The sequence below is a fragment of the Bos indicus genome, chromosome 21 (genome assembly GCF_029378745.1).
Source record: "Bos indicus isolate NIAB-ARS_2022 breed Sahiwal x Tharparkar chromosome 21, NIAB-ARS_B.indTharparkar_mat_pri_1.0, whole genome shotgun sequence".
NCBI lineage: Eukaryota > Metazoa > Chordata > Mammalia > Artiodactyla > Bovidae > Bos > Bos indicus.
Window position 1 is genome coordinate 41,443,340 of NC_091780.1, and position 12,093 is coordinate 41,455,432.

The 12,093-nt window shown below is 34.6% G+C and overlaps 1 protein-coding gene across 2 annotated transcripts in view; it reads left to right on the forward strand.

Moving 5' to 3' along the window:
- SCFD1 (sec1 family domain containing 1) overlaps positions 1-12,093 on the forward strand; it is a 113,087-nt gene that overhangs the window by 14,959 nt on the left and 86,035 nt on the right. For both annotated transcript variants that reach the window (XM_019983565.2, XM_070775421.1), the window contains 3 exons: positions 4,165-4,287; positions 5,735-5,822; positions 10,621-10,710. In XM_019983565.2, coding sequence (XP_019839124.1) covers positions 4,165-4,287; positions 5,735-5,822; positions 10,621-10,710 — 301 coding nt within the window. The remainder of the gene's footprint in view (positions 1-4,164; positions 4,288-5,734; positions 5,823-10,620; positions 10,711-12,093) is intronic.

A 12,093-nucleotide genomic window follows, 5' to 3' on the forward strand; every position in this document is an offset into this window, starting at 1 on the left:
TCCAACCAGTCCATTCTGAAGGAGATCAGCCCTGGGATTTCTTTGGAAGGAATGATGCTAAAGCTGAAACTCCAGTACTTTGGCCACCTCATGCGAAGAGTTGACTCATTGGAAAAGACTCTGATGCTGGGAGGGATTGGGGGCAGGAGGAGAAGGGGACGACAGAGGATGAGCTGGCTGGATGGCATCACTGACTCGATGGATGTGAGTCTGGGTGAACTCCGGGAGTTGGTGATGGACAGGGAGGCCTGGCGTGCTGTGATTCATGGGGTCGCAAAGACTCGGACACGACTGAGCGACTGATCTGATCTGATTGTCACCCCCAAATAAAATCTTTTTTCTTTTAGCAAGGGAGAAGGGGAAATAGATACTAGATAGGTACCTAATAGTGTCTGCAATAAGTCACAAGCTCTTTACCTTTTGACTGTTGAATCAAGTTTCTGTTTGTTTGTGAAGGTCACATATTTTGTGTCCTATATAGCTAGTAATGCCCAGCTTTCTTTTACCCTGCATAAACTCCGGTTATGCCAATTTTTGAAGAAGTACAGTTTATCAGTCCTTTCCTTTTTTCTTGTTTTTAAACAGCTTTATTGAAATATAATTCACATACCATACAATTAACCCTGTTTTAAAAAAAACAGCAAGACAGATTTTATTTGAGCCTCTGGCATTAGTGCAGAACTGAGCTCAACTCCAAATACAGCCAAGACAATTGGGGATTGATAGCCGATGGGCAGGGTGAGGGGCTCTATGGATGGGAAATTACTAAGGGGAATAATCTATTATTGAACATTTTCATCACCTTAGCTATTACATCCCCAACTCTGAACCCCCAACCCTAAGGTACTGTTTGTTTCTGTACATTTGTCCATTCTACATATTATGAATAGAATCATGTATATTGTTTGTTGTATCTGGCTTCTTCCTCTTGGTGTAATGTTTTCAAGATTCATCTATACTGTAGTTGTATCAGTACCTCTTTCCTTTTTATTGCTGAATAATATTCAGTCATTTGGATATACCGGATTTTAACCATTTATCATCTGGGTTGCTTCCACCTTGTGGCTGTTATAAGTAATGCTTCTGTAAACATTTGTGTACAAGTTTCTGTTTTTATTTCTCCTGTGTCTGTGAACACCTAGGAATGGAACTGCTGCATCAAATGATAACACCACAGTTAACCTTTTGAGGAATTGCCAGAGTATTTTCCAAGGGGGGTTGCATCACTTTTTATTCCATCCAGCAGTGTTTGAGGGTTCCAGTTTTCTCCAGACCCTTGCCATCAATTTTTATTATTTGACATTTGATTATAGTCATTCTAGTGAGTGTAAAATGGTATCTCACTGTGGTTTTGATTTGCATTTCCCTGATGATTTATATTAAACATCTTTACATGTGTTTATTGGCAGTTTATATCTTTAGAAAAGTGTCTATTCATGGTCCTTATCCAGTTTTTAATTGGGTTATTTTTTTATTATTGAGTTGTTAAAGTACTTTATATATTTTGAATACTAGACCTTTATCAAGTATATTATTTGCAGATATTTTCTCCCATCCTGTGGGTTTTCTTTTCACTTTCTTAGTGTCCTGTGGAGCATTAAAAAGTTTTACTTTGGCTTTAAACTTAATTTTAAGTTTATTTGTTCTTAAGTTGTTTGTCAATGGTGTCATATTTAAGAAACAATTGCCGAGGCTCTGTTTGAAGATTTTTATTTTTTTGACTCTTATATTTAAGTCTTTGATACTTCTTGAGTTAGTTTTTATATATACTGTAAGATAGTTGTCCAACTTCATTCTTTTGCCTGTAATTTCCCAGTTTTCCCAGCTTCATATTTGAAGAGATTATTCTTTCCCCAATGAACAGTCTTGGCAGCTTTGTCAGAAATTAATTAAATAAACTGATTTATTTCTGGACTCTTGGTTCTTTTTCATTGATCTCTGTGTCTGTCCTTATGCCAGTACCACACTGTCTTTAGTCAGACTTTGTAACAGGTTTTGAAATTGGGAAGTTAAGTCTTCCAACTTTGTTTTCAAGATTGTTTTGCCTTTTCTGGGTCCTTTGAATTTTCATGGTAATTTTAGGATTAGCTTGTCAATTTCTATAAAGAAACCAGCCTGGATTCTGATAGGGATCTCACTAACTCTGTAGATCATTTGGAGAGTATTGCCATCTTAACAGTATTAAATATTCTGATCCATGAGCATGGATATCTTTCCATTTACTTAGATCTTTTAATAATGCTTAGTAGTGTGCAGAATGTATGTGTTCACTTCTTTCGCTAAATTTATTCCTTTGTATTTTTTAATACTATTGTAAATGGAATTTTATTTCTTTGGCTGTGTCGGGTCTTAGTTGAGGCATGCAAGATCGTTGCATCATGGGGGTCTTTTGTTGCGATGCACAGACTCTCTAGTTGTGGCATGTGGGCTGCAGAGAACTCAGGCTTCAGTAATTGTGGCACTCAGGCTTAGTTGCTCTGCAGCATGTGGGATCTTAGTTCCCCAGCCAGGGATCAAACCCACATCCTCTGCATTGCAAGGTGGATTCTTAACTACTGGACCACCAGGAAGTCCTGGAATTACTTTCTTAATTTCATTTTTAGGATTGCTCACTGCAAGTGTATAGATACCCAGTTGACTTTTATGTATTGATCTTGTATGCTGCTTTGTTATTCAGCTTCTTTTGAAATGTCTCCATCATTCTTTGATCATTTCTTTACTTTCTGACATAATAAAATATACCAGTCTCATTTTATACTTCTCTGTCCCAGCCCAAGAATCAACCATTTGTTGGTTGCTTTTTGTGGAAAATGCTATTTAGAAATTGGTGTTTGTCTGGAGAAGGAAATGGCAACCCACTCCAGTATTCTTGCCTGAAAAAGTCCATGGACGGAGAGGAGGCTGGCAGGCTGCAGTCCATGGGGTTACATGACTGAGCACACATGCATGAGGGTGGAGGGAGATGGGTTGATAGCAATAAACCGATAGAACTTTAAAAAAAAAAAAAAAAAAGAAACTGGTGTGATGACATCATTGCTGCTAGAATGTCACAGTTCTTAGGCCCTATCAATGGAAAGAGCTAAAAAATATATGTGTATCTATATTTAATGCTTTATATCTTCCTACTTTTCTCTCTAGATAAATAGACAGCCTTCATAATTCAGTTCAGAAGTACAGGATTCATTCTAGCTTTTCCTTTCTCCCTTTATAAATTGATCATTTCTTTCTCTGACAGTAAGAAACATGGCTCCCAATATCCTCAGTATAATTACTTATTTATCCATTCTCTCAATTCTCAGTTTTAAATCAATCTCCAGTCTTCGTTGAAATGCTGCTCTGCTCAGCTACCTCCCACACACAGGCACCAGACTCTTTGCTTTTCATATTTCAGCATTTTCAAAAATCATATGTATCTTAAAATTGATGGTGTGTTTTAGAATTTTATTGGCAGCATTAATTCTTCCTTAGTACTATGGAAAACAGTGGTACCTGTTAAAATTGACACTATATTAGATTTGAAACCATATACATATTTAAATATGAGTTTAAGAAGATAAGTAAATTTGATTTCAGAACTGACATAACTATAAATGATGCTATTTTTGGATGATCACGAAGGAATACTTCTAAAATTGATCATTAGAATGATAACATTTCTGTGTACAATCATCACATGACTAGAACAGTAGAAGGTGGTGTCTGCCACATATAATAAGCATTTAAACTATGTAAGAAGGCAGAAATCCTGGAGTAGGTAGCCATTCCCTTCTCCAAGGAATATTCCCAACCCAGGGATCCTGAACCCAGGTCTCCTGCATTACAGACAGATTCTTTACCATCTGAGCCACCAGGCAAACCCTTTAAGAAGAACATAGGTACGCTATGTGAAAGCAGTTTTGTGCATTATTTTAATGAATAGGATTTTATTGATAATATAACTTTAATTATTAAAATATGTTTCAGTTATATCTGGTAACCAAGTAACCAGCACCTCTTTATAAATTTGTTTTCCTGGGATACTTTTTTTCTATGCTTTGTGTAACCTGTCTTTTGAACATGTATATTATCCTCAGAAACCTTGCTCTTATTGCAGCTAAAAGATTTTTAATTTGTCATCATCCTTTATACTATCCTGTAAGAATGAAGTATTCATTGTATTCATAGGATCTTCGAAATCAACTCTATGAATCATATTATTTAAATTTTATTTCTGCTATTTCAAGAAGTAAACTGGAAGATATTGCAAATGCGGCATTAGCGGCTAGTGCAGTAACACAAGTAGCCAAGGTAAGATTTTGGTTGGCTGACATTTTGTTAATGTAAATTTAAGTAATAATCTGAAACCTATAGATCAGCATAGGCGTCTCATTTCAAAAGATCAGAGCAACCTAAGAAATAGACTCAAAATACTTCTCGAAAGAGTTTTGATAATGTAAATTATCTTCAACTTGGACTAGGCAAAATAAACCAAACTAAAGGAACTTATTGATTGATTAATTTGAAAGACAAAAAGCTGAATCATTTTTTGTTTTAGGCTGGGATTTGTATAATCCTTTTAGCTCAGCTTAGAAACAGTTTGACAGTTGTGTTGTCATAAGTTATACTCAGACTGTTTTGACACTGTTTTATATATAATCACTGTGTTGCTGCTGTTGTATAGTCACTGTTATGTCTAACTCTTTGCAATGCCGTGGACTGTTGTCCGTGAGGCTCCTCAGTCTGCGGGATTTCCCAGGCAAGAATACTGGAGTGGGTTACCATTTTCTTCTAGGAGATCTTCCCGACCCAGGGAATGAACCTGTGTCTCCTGCATTGGCAGGCAGATTTTTTACCACTGAGCCACACTAGAGTCACCATACTATCTTCACATATTTTTTTAGTTAGGAGAGAGTATCCAAGGAGGCTGAATTGCATGTTATAAGAAAGAATTCACAACAGGCCAGCAATTCTATATCATAGTGATTTTTTGTCATGTTCAGCTCAATTGTAAATAAATCTATATATTCTTGGTTGTACCCCTGGTTTGGTTTGGTTTTGTTTTTTGGTTGTAGCCCTGTTTTGCCCTTTTGTTTCTTGAATTTGGACAAGGTATAGCTGAAAATTCTGCAAAATGATGTAGGGCAAATAAAAGACTAAAGAACCATGCTTTTAATTCCCATTCTTTAACAGATTTTTCATTCTTAGTCCACTACTACTTCTGATTAGTTCTTGAGGCTTATGTCTTATTATTCTTTCTGTTCTAAAATTTATCGTTAGTGTCACATGAAATGATAGGTACAGTCTTTTATTTAACTATATTTAACATATCTCAAATAGTTTTCTTAGTTTTTCTCCTGATTTGTACTTCTGTAAAAACAGATCACAATGTAAAACCAGTTACTATGACTTTCTTAGGAAAGTGTGATTAAAATGAATATAAAAGTTAAAATTGTTTCTCTTCAAATTGATATCTATTCCTATTCCCACCACAATTTTTTTAAAAGTTTTATATATTAAATTCTACTTTCTGAAAATGCTACTGTCCTTGAAAATTTATTGCCTAGTCTTGTTTTCTTAATTGTTTTTTAATGTTAACTTCTCATTTTTGCCCAGTTAGGCAATCTGCAAATGGTATAATTTTTAGTTATTGAATATAATTAAAATTTTTTTAATTTTACCATTGGTAGGTTAAATCAAATTAAATGTGTATTCAATACTATAAAATTGATTTGAAAACCTTTTCTTTTGTTTCTAGGTTTTTGATCAGTATCTCAATTTTATTACTTTGGAAGATGACATGTTTGTATTATGTAATCAGAATAAGGAGCTTGTTTCATATCGTGGTATGTAAAAATAAGAATATTGTAATTCATTGTTAACAAAATGAACAGTGTACTATAAAAGAAAAAAACAGTGAACATGTTTAGCGCACTCCAAAACCAGCTTTGTTTACAGCACGTAAAGAAAACAAGTCTCAGACTGAATTCTGTCACATATAAACAACATTTACTAAATCTGTTTAGTAAAGCTCAGTGAAGCACAAATTATCTGACATTTTAGGTACCCCACAGCAAATTGCATGAATATTTCACTCATGGCAAGTAAGATAGTATTTTAGCAGTAGGATTCAGTTAATCTTTTAGTACTTTGATCTCTGAAAAAGAACAAGTTTACTTTGCTTCTCTGTGCAATAGTTTCCAAGTCTGTAAAACAGGAATAATAATACTATCTACCTCAGAGTTTTTGTGGGAGTTAAATGCATTCTTGTATGTTAAATGCCTGGAAAAGTTACTGACATTATTGTAAGTGCTCAGCAAAGGTTGATTATATTGTCAAGGTCAGACAACAGAGAGTCAGCAGCTACTAAAGTCCTATTATGGAATGATGTATAAGTACCGTTTTCAAGTAGAGGTTGTTGTGCTATGCTGTGCATAGTTGCTCAGTCATGTCTGACTCTTTGCGACCCCATGGACTGAAGCCCGCCAGGCTCCTCTATCCATGGGAATTCTCTAGGCAAGAATTCTGGAGTGAGTTGCCTCCTCCTGGAGGAGGAAGATCTCCTCCAGGGGATCTTCCCAACCCAGGGATCGAATCCAGGTGTCGCCCGCATTACAGGCAAATTCTTTACCATCTGAGCCACCAGGGAAGCCCTGTTCATGCAGTAGTAGGATTGAGTACTGGTATTTGATCAAATGCTATCTAATCCTCTCTGAAGTTTGTATTCCCAATTTTGATAAACTGACCATTTCTTGGATGTAGATTAAAATTAACACATGCACACACATACACACACAACATCCATACCACATTTTATTGTGTGTTGATTTTTTTTCTTTGTAAAAACACTTACTGTGAGATCTACCTTCTTAACATTTGTTAAGTATACAATACAGTATTGTTGACTTTGGTACAGTGTTGTATGGCAACTCTCTAGAACTTACTCATCTTGCTTTGTGCCTGTTGATTAGTTGTGTCAGACATTTTAAGGACAATTACAGCATATAGAGGATGTGATTAGCCAATTCATTGAAATCATTAATTTGGTACTTAAGGATTGAGATGTTTGGGGATGACTAGCGTTTAAGGGGTACTAACACAGGGAGTATGTCCTTCCCATGGTGGCATTTGGAAATGTGTAAGGACAGTTTTGATTGTCACAATTACTACTAGCATTTAGTGAGCAGGGACTTGCGATGCTAGGTGTTCTGCAGTGTTTCAGCCATACTCACACAGAAAATTGTTCTGCTCAACATGCCAGTTGTATCCTGTCGTATAACAGGGAACCAGGTGGTAAACTCCAAAGAGAAGAGAACATGAATCTTTTGGTTTTACCTCGCTCCATAGCATACCTTCTTGTTGAAATTAAGCAACATCTCCAAATGGGTGTAAATATTTGCTGAATTGTCCATGTAAGAGATTTTTGACAGTACTGTAGTTATTTATAGACATCTATTTACGTTTTACTGACCTTTAACTTAATTAACTACTGAAGTTGCTAAGTTTAAAACTAGTTTCCCTTCAACCTTTAAGCTAAAATTGTAAATATTGTTACAAAATTTACAAATATGGCTTTGTGAAAACAAGGACCTTTTCTTAATTCTTTGATCAATTGGCTCAGGTTGAACCAACTAAATTCTAGTTTCATTTAACAGACTTAGTCAGCAAATTTAATTTGTTACATTCCTTTAAACACTTTAAATTGCACTTGTAAATTCAGCATATTAAATTTTAAATATTTTTTAATTGATGTATAGTCGATTTACAATATTATATGTTACAGGTGTATAATGCCTCACAATTTTTAAAGATTATATTCCATTTATAGTTTGTATAAAATATTGGCTATATTCCCTGTATTGTATAGTATATCCTCGTAGCTTATTTTATCTTGACTTATAATAATTTGTACCTATTAATCCCTAACCCTAGGTTCCCCCCTTCCCTCTCCCCGCTGGTAACCATTTGTTTGCTATCTGTAGCTGTGAGTCTGCTTCTTTTTTGTTATATAACTAGTTTGTTGTGTTTTTTAGATTTCACATGTCAGTGATGTCATGCAGTATTTGTCTTTCTGTCTGACTTATTTCATTTAGCATAGTACCCTCCAGGTCCATCTGTGTTGCTGCAAATAGCAAAATTTCATGATTTTTTTTTTATGGATGAGTAGTTTTAAGTTCTTCAGGTACCAGACCAGGCAACTTTATAAATCTAACAAACAAAATCTGCCCAAATATTTAAATAATTATTTAAAATAGTTAAATTTATAGTGAGTCTAAATTCATTAAACATTCACGCTTATAAATGTATTCTTATATCTGTCAACTTAAAAAATCACGTATGAAAGTATTACTGAATTTAAAGTATAAATTTATTAATTTTAAAGTATAATCACATGGTTAATTGTTCAGATTTCAGTAGTATAATTATAATGGTAGTGATAGATCATTCTCTACGCTCTCTACAATATAAGCTCATGTACTCCTCAGAATAACTTAATGAAGTTGTATATTAATATTATTTCTATTTTCTAGATGAAAAAAACTGAGGCATAGATATGAAGAAGCTTAATAAGGAAATGGCAAAACCAGGTTACTACACCCAGGCAATCACTCAGAGTTAGTGCTCTTTCTTAATCATTATGTAGTTTTGTGCCAAATCCTCTGAAACATTACAGGTGCTTTAAGTAGTTATTTTAAACAGATTGTTCCTAACATAAATCAAGTATATTGATACCATGGATTGAGTCTGTATCACCTGTTTTTTGTGGATTAGGAATTTATTCAACAAAGGATGCAGTGTTACCACCTCAGTTAGACTTAGGCTAATGTCTCAGACAAACCAAGTAGCTGTTGACAGTGAGTTGAACTTAGTGATGGACAGTGCTTTGACTGTTGAGGTCAGTTGTTTCAGAGGTGTGGGACTAGGGTATAAGACCTGAAGACTGGAGGTTTCCTACCAATTTTTACCTGAACCAGTGATTAATTTTAAGAGTTTAGTAAAAATAAGGGATAAAATCCTGGTCACTTTTTTCTCCTTTCCCTGTGTTGTTTTAGCCATTAACAGACCACACTGGGTTGGTGTGCCTTGAATTTATATAATTCACATTATGCCATTTCTGTCATCTGATTTGAATGGATGGCAGCCTGCAGTACTCAATAGCAGTATGTTTCCTCATCTGAATTATAAAGTCTTTTTTAATTTTTATGTTCTCTGCATGTACCATACTTTCTTTGAATGCTTTGATATGTCCAATTGGATTAATGTTTCCTCTCATGCTGATCACAGGTCATACTAAATTTTATATTTGTTTCCACATTCAGGTTGCTCGGAACCTAAAAATAGTATATAAATAATATTTTAGTCCAGTCAGTCATTTGACGAATAATTACTGAGCATCTACTTGTCAGACATTGGGCCTGCAAACTCAGAGAGTGGGGAAGATATATAAGGCAAGGTCTTTGACTGTCAAGGAAAGTCTTCACAGTGATGTTTCATAAAGTGTAGCCACGGCAAACTGTTTTTCAGATGTGGAAACCATGACGTAGTAAAGTAGTAAGGACAGCAAAGTCTCTGGTTGTCTGTCTAGTGAGTAGACTTGCCATCTCTTTCTTTATTCTTCCCCCTTTATTCCTCCCCCCCTTAGTCTCTTCAGTCATGTCCGACTCTGTGCGACCCCATAGATGTCAGCCCACCAGGCTCTCCCGTCCCTGGGATTCTCCAGGCAAGAACACTGGAGTCGGTTGCCATTTCCTTCTCCATCCCTCCTGGCTAGGGACCGTTATTCTATCCTTTTAAAAACATTTGAAATGTTGGCTGTTAAAGTTCCAAGACAGAAATGGGACAAAAAAAGAAAAAATGTGTAGTCCCAGGAATCCTGAGGTGTTTGTCAAAATTGCAGATTTCCTAGAATTATCCCAAATCTATTCAATTGAATCCCTGAAGGTGAGGACTTAAGAATCTTTAATAACTTCCAAAGAAACTTCTTTCTCTTCTCTCATATTCTTAGAGTGATTCTTATACTCACTAAAGTTTGAGAACCACTTAAGTACAGTAGTACATCAGAAAAGAAATTCATACAATTTGTTACAAGACAAAGAAAATATACGTGATGTTGATCTTGCCATAATTGATTTGCATTGGCCTTTTCTAGCAGTATTAGATAATAAAATCTGTAGTTTCTTGAGGTCATCTAACATTTGTGAATAAAATTAAGGAATACAATATTTATTTTCCTCTTTGCTCTGGCAAAAATTTTGTGTAATATATGTGGTACTTTTTTCTTTTTTCTTATTAGTACTCTAATACGATACTATTAGAATACTAATTAGATACTATTAGATACTCATGAGATATTTGTTAGATACTTATTAGTATTAGATATTAGTATTAGATACTATTAGATACTAATAAAAAAATACAATACCACTTATTACTACTACCGATATTGAGGGTTTTTTTTGAGGTATTATAATTTTTAGTGGATATTTGTTCACTTAAAATTTAAAACAAAAAAGGTTTTACTTGTTTGAAGATTGTAAAGATTGTAAAACTGCCTACTGATATGTGCTTAGTAATAATCTTAAGAGTTTAGTAAAAATAAGGGATAAATTCCAACTTTTTTCTCTTTTACCTTTGTCGTTTTAGCCATTAACAGACCAGATATCACAGACACGGAAATGGAAACTGTTATGGACACTATTGTCGACAGCCTCTTTTGTTTTTTTGTTACACTGGGTAAGTTTTCAAATCTTTCTTTCTCCAAAGTAAACAAATTATTTAACAACTCATTTTAACCTGTTTCACTGTAATGTGATCCCTTATGATCTGTTTGGATCTGTATAGGCCCTCTCCAGAGTTGGGATAAAACATACATTCCATACTTTATTAAAACCACAATTATTTTAATAATTTGATGTCGATCAAATTATTAAAAGAACTTAGCAGCTCTCTTGAGTTGTTGCCTTAAGACATCTTTGGTAATTGTGACTTTCTGATACATTGGTTTGCTGGTGGCTTCACCTGTGTGCCTGTTAAGTTTTCTTTTAATATATCATTTTGAAAAATTTCAGATACTCTTCTGATTAGAGAGATACATGCCTTTTAACCATTAAAGCAAATTCCTAAGGCTCCAGAAAACACTGAATTTGTATAACCTACTAATCTTATGTATTCTTGACTTTAAACATTTCTTTGGAATATCTCAAGTTACTTATAGCTACACTGTGTTTGATATCTACTATATGACTTTATTCTTCACTAATAATGGATCTGAATATTGCTTACATGTGAAATCTAGAAAAATGGTACAGATTAACTTATTTGCAAAGCAGAAATAAGAGTCACAGATGTAGAGAATAAGTTTATGGTTACCAAGATAGGAGAAAGGGGGTGAGTTGGGAGATTGGGATTGACATATATAAATATACACACACATACACATACACACACTATGTATAAAATACATAACTAATGAGAACCTACTGTATAGCACAGTGAACTCTACTTAATGACCTGTGGTGACCTAAATGGGAAAGAAATCTAAAAAAAGAGTAGCTATATGTGCATATATCTGATGCACTTTGCTGTACAGCAGAAACTAACACAACATTGTAAAGCAACTATACTCCAACAAAAAAAAAAAACCAGAATGGATCTTTATAGAAACCTTCTAATTGCAATTTTAATTCTAATTTTGCAGACACTGAAAACCTTTCAGTTAAAATGATTCTTGCACTAGGTTAATAAAATTTGTCTCCATTTCAGAAATGAGAAAATTGAGAGATAGATGCATAACATACAGACAAAAGTTTGATAAGAATTTGCATACAGATTTTGGGGCTTCTCCTTTCTGTGATTTTTTTACCTTTAATTTCCAGCCCTAAACTCCAGGCTTTGGTTCCCCAGCTCAGTGAGTTTTCCGTTTTCTGCTTGAGCTCTTTCTCCTGTGTGCCATGTAAACTGAAAAGTACCCTCAGGAGGAAAGCTGGTTAAAAGTCTCTCTTGGTTTTTAAGCATTTTTCTTTACAGAGTTTTACCCTCCTTCACTTTCTACTTGCTGTCGATTGTTCTCAGTACCTTCAAATGGGATTGTTGTTGGGTTTTGTTTTTTAAAGAACA